The sequence below is a fragment of the Gasterosteus aculeatus genome, chromosome 4 (genome assembly GCF_964276395.1).
Source record: "Gasterosteus aculeatus chromosome 4, fGasAcu3.hap1.1, whole genome shotgun sequence".
NCBI lineage: Eukaryota > Metazoa > Chordata > Actinopteri > Perciformes > Gasterosteidae > Gasterosteus > Gasterosteus aculeatus.
In genome coordinates, this window is record NC_135691.1 from 34,212,283 (window position 1) to 34,235,965 (window position 23,683).

Sequence of the window (23,683 nt, forward strand, 5' to 3'; positions counted from 1 at the left end):
GCATTGATGTTATACAGCTAAGGAACACACAGCACTTAACAGCGTCCAGCCCTTTACAGTTGCCTATGCAGGTTTTCCTGTACTATAAAGGACACATGCTGACACAAATGATAAGAGGTCAGATGTGAACTATGTCAGATGTTAAAAAGCTAGAAATAGTTCTCCCTGGAGTGAATTGTGAAGAGACTGACCGGCTTCCTTCTGGAGTCATATAGGCGGCAACATTGTGAAGTTCCTTTTTTTTCTATGAGATAACACAATAGCCATCAAGTCGTTTAATGCAGAGTATTGAAAACTAACTTGCAAACAATTGATACCTAAGAATTTCTGTGAATGGAAAATAATAAACAGTTTTTCCCCAAAACGTTCGGAATCCTAAAATGTTTGATGCCCCCTTGTAACTTGGCTTGAACACGAGGAACCAATTTCCAATAATGCAATTAGTGTGAATGCTCAATGTGTACATTTATTATGGCAAATCTAAATCAAAAGGCAGAGAAGTTATTATATTAAAATATAATAGCTTCGTTCACACAAAATAAACCTCATTCTCCGTAAATGTAGTAAAACTCGTTTAGCAATTTCATTATTTATATTTGTCCTGCATCAAACAGGGAAGAAAAGTAAGTGCGCACCGAGCCGGCGTCTCACTTCCGGCTGCCATCTTTGTTACGTTAACAGCCGGCTGCGCGCTCTGGAAGGAGAACCTGCTCCTTTCATGTTGCTTCTTGTGCAAGTTGTCCTCCTCTTGTTGATTAGACGTCTTTTAGATGGCGGTAAGTGTTTGTCAAACTTTACCTTGTTTCACGGCATTTTCCCTCCGGAAGATTAAGTAAAAAAACTAGCCGCTAGCTGGCATAAGGTAACCATCACTAATCACTAACTATAACGTTACTTACATGTGACGGGGGAGAGGTTTAAGTCACAAGAGGCTCCCACTACTATAAGAAGAGAGGATAAATGTTACGTTAATAACCGAAAATTGGTTCAAAGCAGTTAAGTCTTAAATGTGGTTAGCGTGACGTTAGCTCTTTTAGTTAGCGCTACGACGAGCTAACGCTAGCTGCAGCTCATTATAAAACCCGCTTAGTCAAATATTAATTGACATACTTACCGTACACGTAAATATATTTAGGTTATGGGAAGACATTTGATGTCAAGTGAGGGCTCTGCCACACAAATAAATGTGTGTTGTATTAAATATTTTGGGTATTACTGATAATCAGGATTTAAGAGTTTTTTAATAATTTCTTTGCTCTTTTAAAGTTTAAAGGGCATTGTAAGTGGAAAACCTGGGTGGGCTCCTTTTCCCCTCCTCGCCTCCCCACTCTCGATATATTTTGTGACTGATACCCAAAACAAAATACACAGCAGTCTAAAAAAACAACCCAACATATTTTATTGTACGTGATTCACAATGAAGAAAACGATAAAAACTACAGTAAACAGCCGATGTTCGTACCTGATCTAAATTACAGCAATAATAAAACTCCTGAGGTACAATATGAAAACGCGTAAACAAGTAACCTGCTAACGTCCACCTACAAATATCACATATATTTACACAACAAAGGGCTGCACCATCGTTGAGGTAAAATACTTTTTAAGCGGTGGAATCCTATTGGGTAGGAAAAGAGGTGTAATCTGGTGTAAAAAAAAGTCTCTTTACTGGAAGAAATTAACTTAAAGTAATACTAGGCACAATAAGTCCATTTTCTAATGACAGTTAGGCAAGTTCAGAGGGCTCAATACACATGGCGTGTGTAAATGACAACAATCTTTGAATACTTTAAGATGGAATTTATGCTATTATTTATTTTACTCATTTAATGTGGGGCGTTAAAATGGACTGAAGGTATTTTGTGAAATTTCTTTTGTCTGCCCCGATGTATTAGTGTTTCCCCTGAGGGGTGGGGGGGGGTGGTAGTGGTACTCTGTCTGCTGGTGCTCTCTGGGGGGGGGCGAGGGGGGGGGGGTAGTCCACTGCGAGCACCCCACGTACGCGGACATGTGCTCGCACGTGTGAGAGTGGAACTGCCTGCGTGAAGGGACGGTATATATAACGTAGGGGAAACACTGTTTATTATTTGGCTGACTTAAAAAAGAAATTAGATTTTTTATTATTCATTTATTTTATTTTTTGTTTAGTTTATCTTTAAAAAAATGCATGGTTTGTATGTGCCTTTTTAAACCCAGGACGCCTCCGTAGTGGTTATCGTTGAGTCAAAAGTCTCTGCAGTTTTGTTCCGGTTACAGTAAGTGCTGGTTGTGACGCGTGGCTCAGGTAGTAGGTCGATGGTCAGCGCGCCGCGATGCGAGCCATCCCCGGGTTGACGAAGGAGAAGTTCTTGAACATCGTCTGGTCGACGCTGTTGATGAGCGTCCGGTCGACACACGACAGCCGAGGCTTCTCGTTGATGAACTCTTTGTCAAAGTTACTGCAGTCACTGGGCGACGTCTACGAGAGGGGGGAATGTCAACAGTTACTATATTGTTTTAACAGTTTCTAATGTGTTCTAATATGTTCATTATCAGATTGTATTTTTCATTGACTTTAACATCTGTAGTAACCCAGTTACTTACTAAAGTTGGCCTGAAGGGCGGCTCCACTTTCCGTTGTTCCAGGGCGGCCCAGTCGGTGGCGCTGAAGAAGCTGTGCTGTCTGATGTTTCCCTTCACTCCCAGTCGGCCCTCCGGCTCCCTCACAAACAACTGCAGACACACAACAAAGGTTACACACCGTACTAACTAGGGCTAAATATATCTTTAAAGTAATACAAGACATTTGTTTCAATGCTAATTACATACCGGTTCGGATTTGGCTGAATTCTTGCTACAGAATATCAGCCACAGGATTTCTTCTTCTAAAGTTGATTTAGTTTAGTTCCCTTTTATGCATCCATCCATACACACACAGACGCAACATTGACCTTGATCAGAATGTCCTTGGCGTCCCTGGTGAGCCAGCGGGGGTAAGCGGGGTTGTCCGTGCGTATGGATTGAAAGAGCTCCTCTTCGTTGCGGCCGTGGAACGGAGATTGACCGATCAGCATCTCGTAGAGTAGGACCCCGAAGGACCACCAGTCCACCGAGCTGTTGTACTTCTGACCCAGCAGGATCTGACCCGGGCACAGTTCAAACACGCGGTCAAACATCGGATGTCTGTGGTCACGTTCTACGACCTTTTGAAGAGGCAGTGTATCTCCTAGCGTTATATTGGGGAGGCGCTCATGGTCATAATGAGCATAAAACATACAATGAGAGATATACATTTGTGTTATGGGTCTAAAACTGCTTCAGTTATCGTATAATCTTGTATGAGTATACAACCTCGGGAGCGATGTAGTCTGGTGTCCCACAGAAGGTGGCGGTTCGCGACTCGTCCTGCATGTTTTCCTTGCACATGCCAAAGTCTGCTATCTTAATGTGACCCTCGGAATCCAGCAGCACGTTATCCAGCTTCAGATCCCTGCGGAGGAACAGCAGGAGGTCAGCAGGAGGTCTGGCCTTCATCATCTGCTTCAGTGCTCAGAGACTCTACCTGTAAATGATGCCTTTGGAGTGCAGGAACTGGAGCCCACAGATGATTTCTGCTGCGTAGAAGCTGCAGGAAGTCACAAATAAGCAGGAGGCAAGGTCACTTTAGTCTTTCCTCCTGCTTGTTCTATTTCACTGTGGACTGAGGCAGATGTTTCCTTCTACGGGGTACCTACGTGGTTCTGTGCACGTCAAACTTGTGGCTGAACTGGATGTGGAACATGAGGTCGCCTCCGTTCAGGTACTCCATCACAAAGAAGAGGTTCTCCTGGACAAACGGCGGAGAGGTCATTGCTGAGGGGAGGTGGCGGGGGGGGGTCACAGTCTACAGACGGCGCGGTTACCTTGGTCTGGAAGGTGCAGTGGAGGTGCGTGAGGAAAGGGTTCTCCCAGGCCAAAGAGAGGACCCTCCTCTCCACCATGGTGCACTCCACGTCATCGTCCATCAGCACCACGTCCTTCTTCAGCGCCTTCACCGCGTAAAACTCCCCGCTTTTCTTCAGCTCGGCCAAAAACACCTGTGAACACGGCGAGAACATTTAGAGTTGAAATGAACAAACACATGTGAGGTCTTTTCTTCTTCAGATCTTCTGCCGCACCTTGCCGAAGCTGCCCTTCCCGAGCATCTTGTGCAGGACGAAGTCGTCGACGGTGAACTTGGGACGGAGGTGATCCTTTTTGGGAACGGCGTACAGGGGCTCCTCGTCCGTCGGCGCCTCGGGGATGGACCCGCCGAGGCCCGTCGGCCCGTCCCATGAAATACCCTGCGGCTCTGCAGGTCGGGAAGCGGCAGCATGGAGACAAATCAACATGCATGTACACAAGAAGCAAGGAGTCGGGATGAGGGGTTTTCACGGTGTGTGCACCTTTGTTTGCAGGCGTCGCAGCTGTTAAACCCGACGGAGTCCGCTCCGCTCCTGGCTGGCCAACGCCCACCGGGCCTTCTCGACCGACGACTTCGCAGTCGCTGTCTTTGTTGCTTCTGGCCTGAAGGCGAAAGGTAGGACCCCGGTTTGTTTTTGTTGAATGGTGGAAAAATTCCACTTAAGGCATCATGAGACCCTAACACACGTTTAGTGCACCGTAACATCGTCGGTGCGGTGGGACCAGTACGTGGCATGCTAACACACATGATCTATGGTGTCTATCTCAAGATGTAGACATTTAAATGAGTTATTGCTCGACCTGCTGTTTAGTCTCGATGACGGCCAGAGCTTCAGCCATCAGCTTTTGGTTGACCCCGCAGAGGTTGGCTACTTTCTTCTGGCATTTATGATGGACGTTCATGCTGCATTCTGCACAGGAAGCTCAGCGTTAGCGGCACGGGAAAGAAAAGATCCTGTGTCTTCTGGAGCTTAAGATCATAATTCTTAAATTTGGATTTTCTTGGATTTCCCAGCACTTTTGTTTCATAGAATATCCAAAACATATTTTGCTATTTCGAAATCATTTCCCTGAAAAAGTGGATCTTTGAGAAGAGGGGTCCTCTTCTTATTTCCTTTGTTTTATTTTTCTTCTTTTCGGCCATCTGCATTTAATTATCTGACACACAGCCTCGGGTGTCTGCGCGGTGCCATTGCAATCCACTCGAAAACAGATAAATCATAAATTCCCGCCTCTCACCCTCACATTTGAGTCCCTGCTTGGCGAGCCCCCACAGCAGAGTCCCGCAGTGTTCGCAGAAGGTGGGGCTCTTGTAGTTGTGGACCTTGAACCGGTGGGGCATGTCGATCTTGAAGCGCTCCTTGTGGATCTGCGGCACAAAACACCACATCGTACGACTTCATCGCCTGAATCAGGCTCGGCCCAAAGGAAGCCGGAAACACTTCCGGTACCCAAACAGCGGGTGGCAGGTTTGTCCATTTTTTTTTTTTACTTTGCTTTACATACTACACGAGGAGGCCAAACGAGAGGCAGTAGATAAAAAAAAATCCGCCCGGTGTAGTGAACCCTCAGGTGCACAAATGTCTTCCACCTGCATCCCAGAACTCACCATCGTCTCCTTGCTGTTGATGGCGGATCCTGTGCATTTAGCGAGGACTTTGTCGATGCATTTTTTGTGAATGGCCGCGTTGCACTCTAGAAGACACAAAGATCGCACACTTACACACAAGGGGGGGCTTGGGATTGGTGAAGACATCAGTCGGCGAGGGAATAGTGTGACACTCACGTCTGCACTGGTAACCCTGCTTGTTCAGACCCCTGTGAAGATAAAAAAAAAAAAACGGTTCAATGGCCGATGTGGTGACGCAGAAAACGAGACCTCGGTAGTTGAGATTGGAGTTTTTTGCGCACCAGACAAACTCCTTGCAGACGGAGCAGAAGGTCGGTTGAGGGAAGAACGTGGCGCTGAACTCGTGACACTTGACGATGTGGACCTTGGCCTGTTTGATAGCCCCTCGCCGCTGGTGGAGGGCGAACAGACCCTCTCTCTCTGGGCCGCACTCTTGGTCTCCCTCGGTCTGACCTGCAGCGTCTGAAACGCGGCGTGCAAATGTTTAAGAAGAAGAAAAAAACGAACGTTGATATGTTGTTGCTGAGCTCTGCAACAACGAGCACCTTGAAGTCACACCTTGTGAGTGAGGAACCGTCTTTATGTACGAGTCTTAGCGGTTTGACATAAAAACAACTGTGCCTCTTGTATTGGGATCGCTTACTTTACTGGTACGTTACTTTTTGTTGATTTTCAATGGTTTCATCATTCTTCATATGAAAATCTTCCCTGTTATAGTTTTGTAAGCGTGAACCTTCTGCGTGAAGTTTTCTGTATGCTGCTGAATCATTCAGCAGTCAGTGAATATTTTGCTGCCCTCTAGAATTTATTGTGTGTTTGTACAAATTGAATGTGGTTCAGGAGGAAGTTCCGCAGAGCAAATTGTCCCCGACTGGCGGCCACTTTGCCACCTGTTGTTCTGAGCAACAATTTCCTTTTTACTGGCTCCGTAAATAGAAACGAGGGGCAGCTTTTAGTTTGAGTGACTTCTCAGGCGTTGGTGGTGGTGTCAATGTCAGGAAAGCCCCAGTGAAAGGAACCCGCCCGAAGGACACGTGGATCCACGTGGACCCGCAGGGACGCAGCGGACTGGGGGGGGGGGGTAAGGCTCATTCAAACACACACAGACTGAGGATGCTTACACTGGGCACACAAAAAGACACAATATTCCCCACAGAATGTCATTTAAAGTTTAAGGCGGGGTTGAGTGGCTGAAGGAAAACGTGCTCTATAAATGTTTAGCTCTCTGCTACGACATTGGTATGTATATCAGTTACAAAATGACCATTAAATAGGCAGCTTAAGACAATTATCAAAGAGTGACGCACCACTAGAGTTTAGGGGAAGACCAAAGCATTAAATGTTTCCCGGACTTTGTACACATGCAACACTGTAGCTGCTATAACTGATGCAGGGCAGCAGCTGGAGTTCTGAAACCTTTTTGAAGCACTCACCGCTTTTCTCCAGATAGTATTTGGCCTCCATCAGCAGGCGTCCCTGTGGCTTCAGCTCCAGCTGCCACAAAGGGAAACAGAAGGGCAAAAGAGAGCAGCATTTTAGGGAAGAGATTCACGAGAATTACCTCGAGATCAAAAAGAGAAGATAGTGATGCAGGAACCCGGATTTAACTAAGAGAATTGGACCTGTCTGGGGGTCAAAGGGCTCGCCACCTCCCAATGTGGGACAGTAAAAACCCGGAGGAGACCAACTCGCCCAAATTCTTCACAATTTTAATGAATATCTCCCAGAAACGACTACTCATCGAGAATAAAGCTTCCCTCACACCAGCAGCTCCACTGACCCAGATCTCCAGCTTGCCGTTCTCCTTCTTGCACTGCGTGGCCAGCGAGTCCAGAGCCACACTGGTCTCGGACTTGAGCTCAGCCGTCCGGTCCTTCACCATCACGTGCATGATGCGCCCGCGGTGGATGTGGGCGTCGAACGTGGTGCTCCACGGCGGGTACATGGTGGGCTTCTTCTGCTTGTACACCTGGCCCTTTTCTGGGAGAAGCAACATGAGAGAATTTGGCTTTTTTTTGTGTGTGAGGGAATTAAACTTTGCTGCGTACAGGAAATAAGATGAAAAGAAAGCTGCTCCGGATGATTTTCGCTTCAAGAAGTAGAAATCCTGTGCGTCAGCAAATTAAAATGAATTCTCGTAACTTTGACAAATATGTTTTGGATGTATCTTGTAGATGTAAATCTATAGACATAAACATTTTATTAGAAAGAACTCGGGGGACAGAAGTGCCAACGTGTGTTGATAAATCTTCTTAATGGAAAAAGTCACATGAGACTAAAAGAAGCACAGTGGGATTATAAAGGACTCAAAATGATAAATAAATGGTGGATGAAATGTGATTTAATGCCCCTAAAGTCTTTTGCCAGTATGGCGTTCAAAGAACATCCTGCCGACCCACCAGAGCACTAAACGTGTGTTAGTCCGCCGCTGCAAATAGTCCCCAACAAATGCACCTTTTATTTCTAAACCCTCAGTGCCCAACGGATAATCCAGCTGACGCTCGACAATAAAAGGTATGAATGACATTTGAGGGCGTTTGATTTGTTGACGATTTGTAAAAGAACAGAACATCGCCGGCCGCATCATTTAGCGGTTTAACTGTCGACCAGAAGACGTGGAAGGTTTTTGACAGCCGGAGACAAAAAGACCAACTGCAGGAATTAATCTGTGAGCCACGGATGAGCCTGAAGTGTGTCCCTCCCCGAGGGATTAGATGTTCTCTTTTAAAGATAAACGCGGTGACTTCTTTACGTTCAAATGGGGTTTTCTCGTGCTCTGTTCAAGCGTCCGCTTCCTTGTCACGTCCCCCTTCGTTGCCACTGGCGATAAACGTTTCGTTTTCACCACCAGATCGTTCGGTTTAATCGTTGAGATTTACTGTCGCGTCACGTGACCAGAAAAATCACGTCTGCAGATTTCTCTCTGCAGTAACGTCCCACGTGGACTTGCATAACAGCCAGAAGCCTCCACAATAAAACCAGCTAAGCTCTTATTTTTTGACGTTGTTTTTTTTCTCCATCCTCGGCTGTCGCCTGTCAGTCCGCCAGCTGCTGTCTGTGATTAAAGCACCCGGAGAGGGAAATGTGTCCGTTCTCTCCCCACAACAGAAGGCTCCACTTGCATGGGAGGGGTGAGAGGGGTGAGAGGGGTGGGAGGCATGTTTCGGTGTGTCAGCCAGTTCCTGTGTTACTCAGCGAAAAAGGCGTCATGGTGGCATTTAGACTCGAGGGTCCAACATCTCTCCCTCTCTTCACACTCAGCGTGATATCAAACGTCTTTTAATCGGGTCTTAAAACAGGAGTTTGTGCGAGATGTTGAATTCCGAGTTCTTGCTGGTTCCTTTCAGACCGGCTCCGGTTAAACTGGCCACAGCTGGAGCTCCTCCTGATCTCTAAATCCCGCTGAACAAAGCTCTAAACAAAGTGAGCCGCATGTTTAGCGCCTAGACTCCGCTCGCCTCATTACGATCTAAATGTGGAAGTTTAGTAGGAAGAACAAGAATGGCCCACTGTTCTCCAAACGCTGTCTAACAGTTGTTGCTTTTTTCCGTTAACACAAAAAAAGGAAACTGCACAGGTTCAGTTACACAAGCCTTCACGGATCAACGGGGCCCAACTTCTCCCTGGCATCACCCTCAACTCACCCTGTGGTTTATTTTCACTTTAGCTCCCACTCATTGTGCTGCTGCCCCAAAAACACACTACAGCGCCAAATGTGGATCAATAGCCCCCAATAAATACACCGAGGCCTCCAGTCTGAGTGACGCAAAAAAAAAAACACTACATTGAGCAGCTTTTTAACTGAATGAATGTAACGCTGTCCTTTTTGGGTTGTTTTACTTCACTTTATACTTCTACTCCACCACATTTCACAGACAAATATTGTTCTTTCAATTCCTCCACACTTAAAAAATAAATGAAATCCGACTAAAAGACTTGAACCAACTGATATATTACGATACATTGATATATGTTTGTATCTATTAGGACATAAAGTGATAAAAAGTTGCCCCATTTTTCTAAAGCATCCGCAGCAGTTATATTTCTTTGGTACTTTTACATAGAAAGTACTTCTACTTTCAGTTCTTAGAGGCAGGTCAGAGGACCGACTCTCAATCCTGCTCATTCTGCCTTTTTAAGCCCATTTAGATTTTTGTAATTTAACTTTTACTTTCACGACATACATGCCCAATCATCGTGGGCTCATTATATCTCATTCAATTTAAAAGTCCCCGGTTACTAAATGTTCTGCCAGTCTGTTCCGGGCTGGCAAATAAAATCTGGGACAAGAAAGCTCAAATATGCTTTTTGTATTCTCAGCCAGCCAAATAAAACTGACATGAAGGACTTTCACTTGTAACAAGAGTAGTTTTTAAAAACTTTTCGTCAGTTAGAGATCTGAATACTTCCTCCAGCACGAGTGAAACCAACGAAACTCATTCCATGTGATTCCTCCGTACCAACTACTGTTAATGTTTGTCTCGATACGGAGGGCGTTTCGATGTGAGCTGCCGAGTAGTAGAACCTCCTGAAACGAAACCAAGCGGCGGCCTGCAGCCTCCCGAGGGCCTCGTACGTTGTGCTTTCACCGAGGAAAAGACTCGTCAGAGGCCTCTTTCCTCCCTCGTCTCTGTTTTTAGCTGCGTCCTGCGGTTAAAGATAGCCAGATGCAGCCAGATGCAGCGGAGTTATCGCCTCTGAGTCTGTCGGGAAGTTTGCCGAGCTGAAGAAATGTGTCATTTACTTTGTCAACCGTGTCTGTGCGTGAATGCTGAAACATGTGCGACTATGTGGAGCCTTCCTCCCACAAGCTCACATCTTTTAAGTCCTTTAAATTAAATACACTTACTAGCTGCAGGTACTACAACTGTGTCACGACCAGTACGCTTATTTCTTTTGAAGTGATTATGAAACTGGAGTCAAACGTTTCTGTTTTACACATTTTGGCTCCATAATGCGTCACAGCCCAGAAATACAGAATACTGCTTCTACATTTCTACATTTATTCATAACACGCGGCGTTGTTTACGGGACATGAATCGCATCCTTTTTTCTGACTGTCTGAGGAATTAATGTGTTTCTGAGAACGAGCCGGTGAACATACGGAGCTCACAGGCCGAATGTTAAGCTTCCATGAGCTGGATGGAATTAACGTGGGAGACACAATGTTGTCATGTGAATCTGTCATGTGAAGCAGCGCGACACGTGTGTGTCCATGTGCATCTGTCCGCCATGTTGGTTCTGAAATAAAAGAAGTTAACAGGACACTTTTTTTTTGTTGGTTTAAAAGATTATCTTCCTTTTCCAGTAATTTATCCTCATTCATCATTTTGTCAATAAAAAATTGATTATATTTTCCCAGAGCCGGCGTATTTCGCTGATCGACGCTGATCAAATTTTCCGTTCGGATTTCGAAGGATTTGCCACAAACAAAAACTATTTACGGACAGTTTTGTCAACTCTCCTTCAAAACATCTACGAGAGAAGAAGCCCTTCACGAATGAGTGTAAATCAGGTCAGTTTCAATTGTTCGTTCATGTTCAGATAAGTTCTTTCTTCTGACCTAATTCTGTCACTAGACACCAACGTCTGACGGCAGCATCAGTCCCGCCCCCTGACGTTGATTGGCTGATTGTTGAGCACGGCAATGCTCGATTGGTTGATTGCTTTTTGACGTGGAAACCCTGCGTTTGACGGTGTGACTGCCGACTGACTGAAGGGGACGGATTTATAAACCATAAACTCTCCTCTCCCGTATCCGTCATTCAGCTACGAACACGTCAATCATTAGAATTTAACCACAAAACATCTGTCATGTTCACATCAAATAAACATTGCATATTTTTCACAAGCCGGCGCCCACCTGTGTCGATGGCCTCCTTCATGTAAACCGCGCAGTAGGGGCTGAGCACCTCCTCGTGGTAGGCCAGTCCGGGGTCCATCTCAAAGCTGGAGAAGCCGATCCTTAGGAAGGGAGACATGGCCGCGGCCTCCCACGCTCCCGCCTCAAATATCCAAGTTAAAAGCCTCCAGGGGAGCCACGCGAAGACGGCGTCTTCTCGAGCCAGGAAATGTCTCGGATTCGCGCAGACTTTTGGCGTCTCCTCCTCCTCCTCTTTAGCACGCAGCGACGGACCCCCCTTTTAATTCCAGAGAAGAGGGGGAGGAAGCAGGGGAAGAGGGGTTGCTGCTTTCTTCCCCTTGATGATTCAAACAACCTGTGAGAGGAAGAGAGAGATGGAAAAAGTCTGAGGGGCCCCAAAGAAGACTACCGCCCCCCCCCCCCACGCCTCGTACCTTCAGGACGTGTAGACCGCAGCCTTCACGCAACCTTTAAGGGCCTTTCTATAAAAATAAGAAGTGATCTCTAATAAATCGGACCTCTTTGTGTGATGCAGTAACGTCTCGCGCTGCTTCTCCTGCAGCAGCTTTGATGGCAAAGTCTCTTCTTGACGCTCGATGTGATATTTGAGGCCTGCTGTGTGTGTGTGTGTGTGTGTGTGTGTGTGTGTGTGTGTCCCAGTGGTGCAGAAGGAGCGACTATTAATAGAGCTGAAACACTAAACGGCGTTGAGGAATATGCGACCTCATGCGCCTGAATCGGTGGCGCTCGTCGTGGATCGTCACAGGCGAGTCACCTTTTCCCGTAAACCCTCGGTGTGACCGCGGCGTCCGTGGTGAAGTGCAACACTCGCCCGTCCCTTTAAAGGCGTAATACTTCTTTATCTTTTAAGATGTAGCGCTGCAGTTGTGCTCACAGGCTGAGCTTGATATTAAAACACATCCCCCCCCCCAGCAGACTGTGCAGGTTGAACCTGTTGTTCGGCGCTGCGTTGGGGCGCGGGAGGGAGTTCCGGTGGCAGAGTTACCTCCGACGTAACCACACTTCCTGTCCCCCTTTTATTTATTTTGCACGGTGAAGCTTCACTCGAGAGAAAAAACGGCCGCTGTGAAGTTTGCATTTGACTATAAAGAAAAGAAAAGAGTTGAAACACGAATCTGATGGAAAAGACTCTTCTCTATTAAATATATTTAATCTTATGGCTGATTTTACAATGTTGCAAATGTAAACCAGCATACAACATTAATACCTTTTGGACTGTTGCTTCCTGTATCACATTGCCTGCTGGTTTATGGTCGCAGATTTAGTTCAAGGTTTGTTTCATTAGATTTATTTAGAGCTGTAGACCGAGGCCGAGTTTAGAAACGCATAATTTCATTTCATTTGTATTACGTGCTAACGTAAACCTTTTAATGTGTGGCTGTGGTACTTTTCACAGAAGCACGATTCTGTCTGCTTTATTGAGCTTTTAGTGTCTTAACTCTGTGATTGATTTATGAGGGTTGAAACTGGGAAGAAGTTCATCCTAATATTTTAATTAATTAAAGATATTTACTTTTTCTTCAGTTATTTTCTCTTTATGACTTTTGTCTTTCAGATTGAACACAAATGGCTGCTTTTCTGTAGTTGCATATATATGTATATGTGTGTATCGCTGTGTTACTTGTATGTAATCTAGTTTCTTTTCTCTTGCTCTCTGACTCTGGAGCTGCTGCATCGTGAGTTTTCTTTGTGGTGGTTCATCTAATCTCCAGATACGCGGCGTATTCTCTGCTGCACGGAGGCGCGCGCTTGTTTCTTTAACGCACTTGTAGAGCAAAACTAATTCTCCCATAATTAGACGCAGCGCGCGATATGAAAGCTTCTGCGCTGATGTGGTGACGTCCCGATGGGATTACGCCTTCTATGGCCGCTTTCTTCCTCATGAGTAGCTGTACTTTCGCAGTAAGAGGATTCCGAGGCCTCCAACACAAGAGGTCGTTGTTAAAACAAGCCGCTGATCTTTTTTTCGGGTTGTAAAGTCTGACGGGGCTTTTCCACACGCAGCCACGTAGACGAAGGCTTTGCAATTCATCTCGTGCGTCGCTCTGCTGCTCTTTGTTTCACGTGTCGGTTTTGTCTCTGATGCGACAACCCGCGGTGATCAGAGGCCCCCTCAGACACACGGGTGGAGATTCAACGAAGGTCAAGTACACCGGGAGACCTTTCATGAGGGCAAAGTCCCGACGAGCCTCCCAGCTGACCCCTCTGTGCTGAGCACCATCAAAGCTGTCTGTGTGTGTCTGTTTGTGGGTGTGTGTGGGTGTGTTTGTGTGCACCAAAGCTTTTTGAAGTAGACAAGACAGGAAGAGGAGGAGGAGGAGGTGTGAGGGGGGGGCTTTGTTATTGACAGGACGTCCATGTCTGTGACAGAATCCGCTGGCTGTAGCTGTCACTGCGACGCCCGAGTGTCCCTGAAGTGGTCTCTCGTCCACAGATGGGACGGAGTTCCACGCAGAGGACGTGTTGATGAATGTCTTCATTCACATTTAGGGAACGTTTTTATCATGAAAAGAGCTGAATCCCACCAGAAGATACAGATGAGTTTGGCTCATATTGTTTTTGTCAAAATGATTTAAAGATGCTGATTTTCAGTGCGGGAATGTAACTTAAAGTAAAAGTACACTTTCAAGTATTTGCATATTTCTTACTCATATTTATCTTGCAGTTTCTTTGCAGACACACAAATCCTATGATCAGGTTATAATCTAGACGATATGCAAGTAATACACGTAAGCTAAAATGACAGCTACAACAATAATAACATTTCTCCGTTTGTGAGGCTGGAATGTAACTAGTGACATTTACTCGCTGTGCTGCCGTATTATTAAAGGCTGCTTGTACTTTTGCCTCCAACATTGCAGCGATAACCACGGCTCTTTTGTTTCTGGATTAGCAGTATTTGACAGCTATTACATGGTACTTTGCAGAGTATTTTGCCATTTTTCACACGCACACACACACACACACACACACACAGATAAACGTCTGTAATCTGGTTATTAAATGTAATGCATTTTAATTGATTTAACACCCCAAATGTATATAAAGTAGTTTAATGAGTTCCCTTTCTACCGGTTTATGTTTATTTGCAGCACTGTAATATAACTAGTTAGATTAACTCAAGTACTGTAGTGCTTTGCTGTACTTGCAGAGTTTATGGTCGATAAATACTCTTACTGTTTAATACTTTAACACCTCCTTGCATGTGGTTTGGTGCTGTCCCGTAATGCTAGGAAGTGGATCGTTCATCTCTCACGTGCAGAACTTCACCATCAGCCCAACAAAGCGGTTCTTAAATTAGCCCCGCGCGCCAATAGCGAGTCTGCAACAAACAAAAGTAAAACGGCACGCTTCTAAACGTCAGAGCCACGTGCAGCCGTTGCTGCGGGTTTTAACCCCCTTATTTCAGTGCGAATGCTCGGTGCGTTAGTTGAGTAAAGACCGGGAGAAGAGCCGCACTCACCTGTCACGGACGCGTCGGTGTCAGAAGCCGCTCTCCATCCGGACAGACCGGAGCGCGCGGGCACGCTGCCTTTTAGCCGCGATGACGTGGGGCGTTCAAAGACGGTCCGAACATTTGGGTCCCCCCCCCCCCCCCGCGAACAAATGGTGAAGATAGATAGTGTTGAGTGAATGGAAATTGGGATGGAAATGTTTTTTGTTTTACACGTGAGCAGCACGCAGGCTGGGTAGGACGCCTTTTAAGCGGCACGGACCATTTAGTACGTACGCAGAAACAGCTGCTATAATACATTCTGTGCATTTGCTAAACCTGGTCCGTGCTCTTGCCACAGCTCCATGACATTTGATTTCTACAAGATTTACAACAATACTTTCTCGTCATTGTTTTTTGTTTTTCAGTGGCAAGTATTGGATTTAGCGTCTGCAATAACCGGGGAGACCTTGAACGCAACATTTCTCTTCCCTTCGACGTGAGAGTGAAACAAGCTCATGAAACATCAACACAGAGTGACTTTTAGCCCATAATAGGTGGTGCGTTTTTAATGCAGGGTGTGTAATAACGTGTGTGTGTTAAGAAACACAAACCTATCAAAGTGCCAAGTGCTAATGTGTTATTTATTATTATTAATGACAGACAAACGTCTTAGTGATACGACTCTGTTCTTCTTTTGGATAGTGAGTCACGCGTTAATTTTAGTGTCTTGTGAAGGTGACGTCTTGAGATGAACTTCAGTGGAAAATCGAGTTCAATGGTGACGCACAAATGACAGTTATTGTTTTCTTGTAACCCCAATTTAGAGGGAAAATGCACGTTATTGTTTCCCAGAAATATATATATATATTTTTTTAATCAATAAAATATTAAATTCACACATTAATTAACACTGTATAGCATAAGACAACCTTTAAAACACATTTTTATTTGACATAAACTTTCATATTATTATATAAATGCAATGCAGTTCATTGAATAATTATATGCACGTCTGCTTTAGTCTTGTTTGGGCTTCACATTTTATGTTTGATTAAGTTAAACAATGAAATTAGTTTTGTCATTAAGAATACAAATACAAACGTTAAAAATAAAAATGATTTTTGCACTAGTTGCAGGAAAGTTACAATCAATTTGCCCAAAATGCTTGAAATCAAATAAGCAAAACAAGGGTAAATAATCTCTACTGCTCCGGAATTTTTCACTTATTAAAAGGAAAATAAAGATTTTAGAATTTTATGATTTACAAGCATAACAAATGTCTACACTTCAGATGTTCAGTATTTCCCCCAGCAGGAGGTGCCAGTGTTCACGTTATGACCTCGGAGTCTGCAATGTGCAGGTAGTTACTTAAAAGTGGAGGAATTTAGCCAGTGATCCCAGAGGGAAAACGAACAATAGTTAAATGACTGAAATATTGCTCCGATTTAAGCGTCTGCGTGTTGGTGAGGTCACTCTGGCTCGGCCTGGGACGCGTTGAGTCCTCTGACGGATCCAGTCGGTTCTTTCAGTTGTTTCACTTCTGCACAACTACACACAGTAGTTGTGCAGAAGTCAGCAAAACAGCCGACGGCCACGTTGGATGTTTACTGAACTTTACTGTCTTTTACTGTCTCCCACTCTTTATTTACTGCCTTTGTATTCACTGAAGTGTCTTTTACTGTCTTCTACTGTGTCTTGTACTGACCGGTGCTGTCTGTCCCTTACTCTACCAAACTGTAATGTCCTCTAATGTCTTACACTCTACTGTAATTCTCTGTACTCTCCTTGCCTGTCTTCTACTGTCTTCTACCAACCTTTTATGTGTTTTATCTGTATTTCACTGTCCACTGCTGTCTCTTTCTGTCCTTTATTGTGGCACAATGAATTGAACTGTATTTAAGCCACTAGCAGGCGTTGTCCTCCACTGCTCTCTATCGTCTTATAACCTGTCCTAGTCTGTATTCCACCAGTGGACGCTGCAGTGCTTCATGGGAGTTTTATTTCTCTGTGCGAAACAGAACAGAAGTTCTTTTAAGAGCCAAATATTATTCTTGGCTCGTAGCCCGTCGTGTTCTCGAGGCTTTGAAACTGCTTTGAATTTCAATAACCTCCACGAGCTGAAAGGAAACTTCTTTTGGGATATATATACATCGTAAATAAGGTTTTCTTTCTGCAGTGGTAGCCACATGCCAGGTTACTGGAATAACCCCGTGAATAATGTGTGGTGTGAATCTGTTGGAGAAAATCTATTTGTGCCTCCAGCACTTCGTTTCCCTGAAACTGAAGCCGTTTCTGCAGAAAATGAGCCACTTCCCAGTAACGTTTTTTTCCACATTTCGTCTGAATCCAGTTGGTTTTCTCCTCTTTCTATCGGGTCTATTCCAAAAAATCTGCAGGTCTTTAAGAAAGATTGGATTTTCTTCTTTCTCTCTCTTCTGAAATGTGAAGCAATCCATCAGATTTTCTGCCAAAACCGACCTGACTCAGTGGAAGAGGAAGCTCAAGGCTGACGGACTTTGAATCAGTGTCACTCGTGTGACGGCTCAACCTTTATTCCATTTAGCACTTTGCATTCAGTGTGATATCAGGTAATCGGACAGAACCTCAACTTCAAGCCTGCAAAACCGATTGAATGGTGGAAAATATATTTTTAGTCCTTTGAGAACATTGGCAATTAAATAAATTATTCCCATTACCCAATTACATGCCTGATTTTCAAACACCTTTACCTTTATTTAAACGTTTGCGATGTTTAAACACACGGATGTTCTTTAAAATTATTCAAACAAACAGGTCGCAGACGGGAAGATTCTGAGCACGCTCACTGAGCTCATTTCCACTTTGCTGGTGTTAACAAATAAATATGGCAGTAAAGCAATGGAGTTATTTTGTATTTGTGCAAATTCTAGATTTCAACAAATACAGATTAGATTGGATTTGGTGGGTTTCATATGCCCCTCTATCTGTGGGGGAATATGAATTCAGATGAGATCGGTTGGGGGGGGTCTTCTAGCACACCCATTTACACTGATTAAAAAGATTCTCCATCAATTAATCAAACCCATATTCTAAAATCTCAGTTATTGAAATGAATGAGTTATGAGACGGATGAATAAGACGCAGAAGAAGAAGAAGAAGAAGACTGGAGGACCTGTGATTGTAAAACGTTATTCTTTTGTACGGAGCATCAATACAGGACTGAGGGATGGAGCTTCTACTCTTTCTTTTTTCACACATTGCCATGGAAACCAGCCCAGCAGCCAACCAGCTGCTGCAACAATCGGGAAAAGAGAACCCCCCCCCACACACACACACATTCCTCCTCCATCGTTTTACACACACGACCCCCCGTCTTCTCTGCACATTCATATTGCATACCAACACATGGATTACTATAAGCCCACACACATGCACACGGACACACACACAGACCTTTGCATGCACTTGCGGTGCACAGAGGTGATGCACTACTAAGCGCCGCAGGAAATGAGTCGACTTTGCAAAAACGTTTAAATGTGTGAAAATGAATCCGAGCGTCTCGGAACATGATGAGTTTTTAATCTGAACCTTGTTAGGTGACAAAAAAAAGTGCAGTTGATTAGCACAGAAATAGGGGAAATGACTGTGCACGAATAGAGCGTGATATTGTCTTCTGGTAAACATCTGGACAGTCTGAGCGGACAACTGTAAAATAGAAAACGACTCAAGAAACACGTGTGGTTTGAAGAGGACGTTTGAGCGGAGAAAGAAGGAGAGAGAAGAAATAACTAACTTTGTAAAGTAAAGTAACAGTCTTTAATAATTAAGGATCAGAGATGTTCTATCTCACATGTAACAAAGTGAAATAAAATAAATCCTTTCAAGTGGAGAAACGTGTGTGAGCTGCTGTGCAGTTTGGATCAGACAGAAACGTAACCCACGAGAAGTTGACGGCGCTGCCACTCCGATATCTGATCCGGGATCAGCCGGCTCGCCCTCACACACGTTTTTTTATTGGTGCCAATGTGTCGCCTGTGACTCCGCCCACATGGTTTTAAGTTCCCCTGACGCAGTGAGGAAGAGGAGAGTCTATTCGACCTTCTAAAGCCCCCCCGACCATCAACACGGGACAGGTCTCATGTTACTGACACACACACACACACACACACACACACACTGCGGTGTGGTTTACTGGGACAGGACAACATGAGATTAGCGGTTCTGATAATCCACTCGCTGACCGGGTCAGACTGTGACGGTGGTTTTGTGGTTGTTGAGGTTCAGAGGGAGAAAGTGACATTTTAAGTACTTTTGTTCTGCACAGTTTGAAGTACTGCACTTTACTCGAGTAATGGAGGGATGAACTATGAATCATACGCTCAAAAGGTGCTTACTATGATTCAGATAAAAATGCATTGTGCTTATGCAACTTTTTTTTACTCACCTCTCAATCGTGGCCTGATGCACTCTTCTCTTCTAATACTCTACTACTTTCTGTACATCAATCTATTGAGCTTCTATCTGTCATGGATCTGTTGAGCTTCTATCTGTCATGGATCTGTTGAGCTTCTATCTGTCATGGATCTGTTGAGCTTCTATCTGTCATGGATCTGTTGAGCTTCTATCTGTCATGGATCTGTTGAGCTTCTATCCGTCATGGATCTGTTGAGGTTCTATCCGTCATGGATCTGTTGAGCTTCTATCTGTCATGGATCTGTTGAGCTTCTATCTGTCATGGATCTGTTGAGCTTCTATCTGTCATGGATCTGTTGAGCTTCTATCTGTCATGGATCTGTTGAGCTTCTATCTGTCATGGATCTGTTGAGCTTCTATCTGTCATGGATCTGTTGAGCTTCTATCTGTCATGGATCTGTTGAGCTTCTATCTGTCATGGATCTGTTGAGCTTCTATCTGTCATGGATCTGTTGAGCTTCTATGTCATGGATCTGTTGAGCTTCTATCTCATGGATCTGTTGAGCTTCTATCTCATGGATCTGTTGAGGTTCTATCTCTCATGGATCTGTTGAGCTTCTATCTGTCATGGATCTGTTGAGCTTCTATCTCTCATGGATCTGTTGAGCTTCCATCTCTCATGGATCTGTTGAGCTTCCATCTCTCATGGATCTGTTGAGCTTCTATCTCTCGTGGATCTGTTGAGCTTCTATCTCTCGTGGATCTGTTGAGCTTCTATCTGTCGTGGATCTGTTTTGCGTTTAGAATTCCTCAGGAAGATGTGATCATTTTGACCAATCAATCGATTGGTTGAAGTGAATCAGTTTAGAAAGAATCAAAAGCATCACTTAAAAGCTTCTAACCAAAATGTGCTCTGAAGTTATTCGGCACCAAACAGCTTAAAAGTGACTAACGAAGACATTTTTGTGGACTGAGAAGCAAACTGATCGGCTGTGAGAGGCATCGTGACCTCCAGCTCCTTCGTCGTTTACAGAAGATACTGTGTCTCCGTGTAGTTCCTGGAGAGAGCTGATCGATCTGATTGATCTCCAGCACATCTACAACAGATGTCTTTCATCCGTTCATCGCTTTCACAAACTTATTGGTCGTGATGAGCCGGCGTCTCTGCACGTCGTGGCCGTTTCCACGGCAACTTCCTCTCCTGCCGCTCCGCAGTGATGGAGAAGGGTCCTTAAAACGCAGCTCGTGTCGTTACAATCTACATTAAAATAAATCCTCTTCCAGGTTTCTGTAGGAAGCTGTCAAGTGGATCTAAGAACATCTTTACTTCACACGGAACGTTGAATCTGTTTTCTACAGACACACAGGCTCATTTATTACTTTTGTTCCTAAAGGTAGTTGCATTGATCCATTTTCTGTATTTCCTACATTGTGTGTGTCTTTGAGGGCAGATTGCTCAGCCAACTCCTAATTATACTCCCCCCCCCCCCCCGTCCTTCCTGCCGCCCACTCGAACACACTTCTCTCTCCTCACTCGTCCTGTTGTGTCCCGTCCTCCGTTCAAAGAGGCAATTTACTCCCATTTTATTTTTACCATCTCATCAATTCCCCTGACTGATAACATCAACGAAGGCATTTTACCTTTTGAACAAGAGCGATGAAGGGAGGGGAGATGTTCTCTGGAGCTGGAGCCGGTTTGGGAGGGGCGTCCACAGGCCGTCCAGATGAATAATGAACAATGGAGAGGAAAGTGCTCCGTCGTATAAACAGAGGTGGGATGCTGCAGATAACCATGCCGCTAAACATTAATCAATAGTGCCCCCCCCCCTCCCCGCCCTGCTCCCCCTCTTAAACTCCACGATGTGTGTAAAGTCACCTTTACTGTCTCCCACCTGAAAATATAACACAAGCTTTGTCTTTGATTCATAATTATTCTACACATTCACCTCGGTGGTGATTCAATGATGTTGAAACGTTTCACCAACATCCATTTTACACTTTGTCACATTTTGCTTAAAGTTTTAAAACTCCTAATAAATGTCAGTGTCCATCAACAGGAGTAATTGTAGAAAGATGTTCGTTTCACACACATTGTTCAAACGGTTCAAGTTGACATATTAACTATTTAAACAGAATGCTGGTGAATCAGTAGCTTCTTCTTCTAGGAGCCACCAGGGGGCCCCCGAACGAGCGCGTTACAAACCATCTATATTGTGCGTGTGTGTGCGGTTCAACTTATTGTGTCCCCTGTTTGCGCAGTTGTTCTATATTTGCATTCGCTGCAAGATGCAACAGAAGAATTCTGTTTCCATGGCGATCACTTCTGCCGAGCACATGTCGGCGGGTGCAGCTGAAACACCCGACGTGTTTCAAGCACCGAGAGGAAACTAAACGCCACTTGTTGACCTGGAAACACGGCCGGCGTCACGGAGTCCACGGAAAAGAACGTCGCGCGACGCGGCGTGAAAAAAAAACGAAAGGGAAATGAAGTCGCGAGAAACAATGACGAAATCTGAGATTCTGCCTCAAGGATTCAACCAACTGTCTCGAGTTGTTCTGTCGTCTCGTCTTCATCACATCTGATTCTCTGTCTGTGTGTGTGTGTGTGTGTGTGTGCGTGTGTGTGTGTGTTACCGTGACCTAGATTCCAAGCCTGCAGTGCGATGCAAGTGATTGGTTGGTTTGGTGTGTGTGTGTGTATGTGTGTGTGTGTGTGTGTGTGTGGAAGAGACAGAGCGCTCAGTCTACGGTTAACCATACACCTCGCCTTCCCAGACACACACACACACACATTTAACATCCTGATTGATGTGGCGATGCATTGAAATCATAATTTGGGTTACATGAATTGACAGTGAAAATGATTCCTGAGTCCTCTCTGCATTGTGCGTCTTTTCTGAGCTACATGAGAATCACTTTATCCGTCTCTATTCCTCACGTTCCCGAAACGACACAAAGTGCCTTATCGTCTCAGTAACTCGCGGTTCTGTCAAGTTTTGCATTTCTTGTTGCACCTTTATCAGCATTCCTTAGTAATAACGGCAATGAGTGTTTAGCGTGACACATGTTGAGCCCGTCGGGCCACTGTGAGCTCGCCCACCTTCATCGACCTTCATCGGCCTTCATTGGCCTTCATCGGCCTTCATCGGCCTTCATCAGTCTTCGTAAGCCTTCATCGGCCTTCGTCAGTCTTCATCAGTCTTCATCAGTCTTCATCGGCCTTCATCAGCCTCTTGAAGCTTCGGCGTGAGTCACTTACCGTAAGGTTTCCGGCGCGTGGTTTGAGAGCGCTGCTCATTGGCTCTCCGCCGTGTGGTAAACATTACGGTGGAGATTCATCTATTCATCCACACTTAGATGAAGAGTCCGCTGGTTACACTATAACTATATAAGTTAGTAATATAATAGATTAAAACAAAGGTGCTCAGAGGCTCCCATACTGATACTTTAACTTCAATAATAACAATTCAGTACATCTGACTCCGTCTCTCTCCCTCCCTCCCCCTCACTCGTCCTAGTGCACTCCCCCTTCTTGAACTCGTGCCTCCCACCCTTTCCCGTCCAGATACTGAAGCCATGTGGTCAACCGGAGCCACAGAAGAACCAGGTTGAAGGTGCAAATTAGCTGTATGTGAAGCGTGGAATCACTTCCCTTATTAGCAGTGGAACAGTTTGTTCCACTGGGCTGTGGGCTCAGCGTGTGCAGGGGGGGAGGGAGGGGAGGGAGGGAGGGAGGGGTGCATTCGAGTACTTTTCCAGGTCGCTGTGTCATACATATGTCATGCATTCTGGTCGCGGCGTTCTCAGTCTTTCCTGGGCAACCGTGACATTCTGCTTCCTGATTTACTGGTTTGCTGTTTGCGATGAATCTAAAATGAGGGATTAGTGACGAATGAAGCGCTTCTTTTCCTCTGGTTCTCTCTTTTATTTGTATCCCTTCAGCCTTGTTGCTGTTCTATTTGGCTTTAGAGACGCAGATTGCGACCTCGCCTGCGACCTTGTGTTCGCCGAGCCGAGGTCATGTGACCGCCGAGCTGACAACCGCCGAGCTGACAACTGCCTCTCCCGACGGGAGGCCCAGAGGCGCCGGGCGCCGAGCCGAGGCGCTCGGGGCTTCCCCTTCACATCACCGGCGTCCGTCTGCTCCTCCTCCCGAGCCCACCGACAACAACAAACACCAACAACAACAAACAGACCACGCAGAGCGGACGCTGGGATATGAGGTTGCCAGGCAACAGTGTGAGCCATCAGATTTTCAGACTGACTCAGTAGAAAGTGTCAAGAGTTTGTGTGTGTGTGAGAGAGGAAGAGAGGGCTATTAAATGGAGCTCCACCCGTCCCAGAGAGCTGGTGGAGCGTCTCAGCGCCTCCATGTACACAGAACGGTGCAAATGAATCAACGAATGGGGTCGTGTGCGAC

The 23,683-nt window shown here is 45.3% G+C and overlaps 1 protein-coding gene across 3 annotated transcripts; it reads right to left on the bottom strand.

Moving 5' to 3' along the window:
* Positions 1 to 1,382: 1,382 nt before the first annotated feature.
* Positions 1,383 to 15,030, bottom strand: prkcq (protein kinase C, theta). Of its 3 annotated transcripts, none has more exons than XM_040172689.2 (18): positions 14,899 to 15,030; positions 11,415 to 11,769; positions 7,332 to 7,531; positions 6,985 to 7,045; positions 5,833 to 6,013; positions 5,708 to 5,739; positions 5,531 to 5,616; positions 5,161 to 5,290; positions 4,723 to 4,832; positions 4,404 to 4,524; positions 4,137 to 4,309; positions 3,882 to 4,055; positions 3,714 to 3,805; positions 3,542 to 3,604; positions 3,331 to 3,469; positions 2,931 to 3,119; positions 2,584 to 2,712; positions 1,383 to 2,458 (listed from the first exon to the last, which is right to left on the bottom strand). In XM_040172689.2, exons 2-18 carry the CDS (start codon positions 11,530 to 11,532, stop codon positions 2,300 to 2,302), a joined length of 2,157 nt encoding a protein of 718 aa, XP_040028623.1. In that variant the 5' UTR covers positions 11,533 to 11,769; positions 14,899 to 15,030; the 3' UTR covers positions 1,383 to 2,299. The 3 variants fall into 3 exon arrangements, with proteins under 3 accessions (XP_040028623.1, XP_077956653.1, XP_040028624.1); XM_078100527.1 differs by lacking the exon at positions 14,899 to 15,030 and adding an exon at positions 14,613 to 14,762; XM_040172690.2 differs by lacking the exon at positions 14,899 to 15,030 and adding an exon at positions 11,849 to 12,039.
* Between the last annotated feature and the right edge of the window lie 8,653 nt (positions 15,031 to 23,683).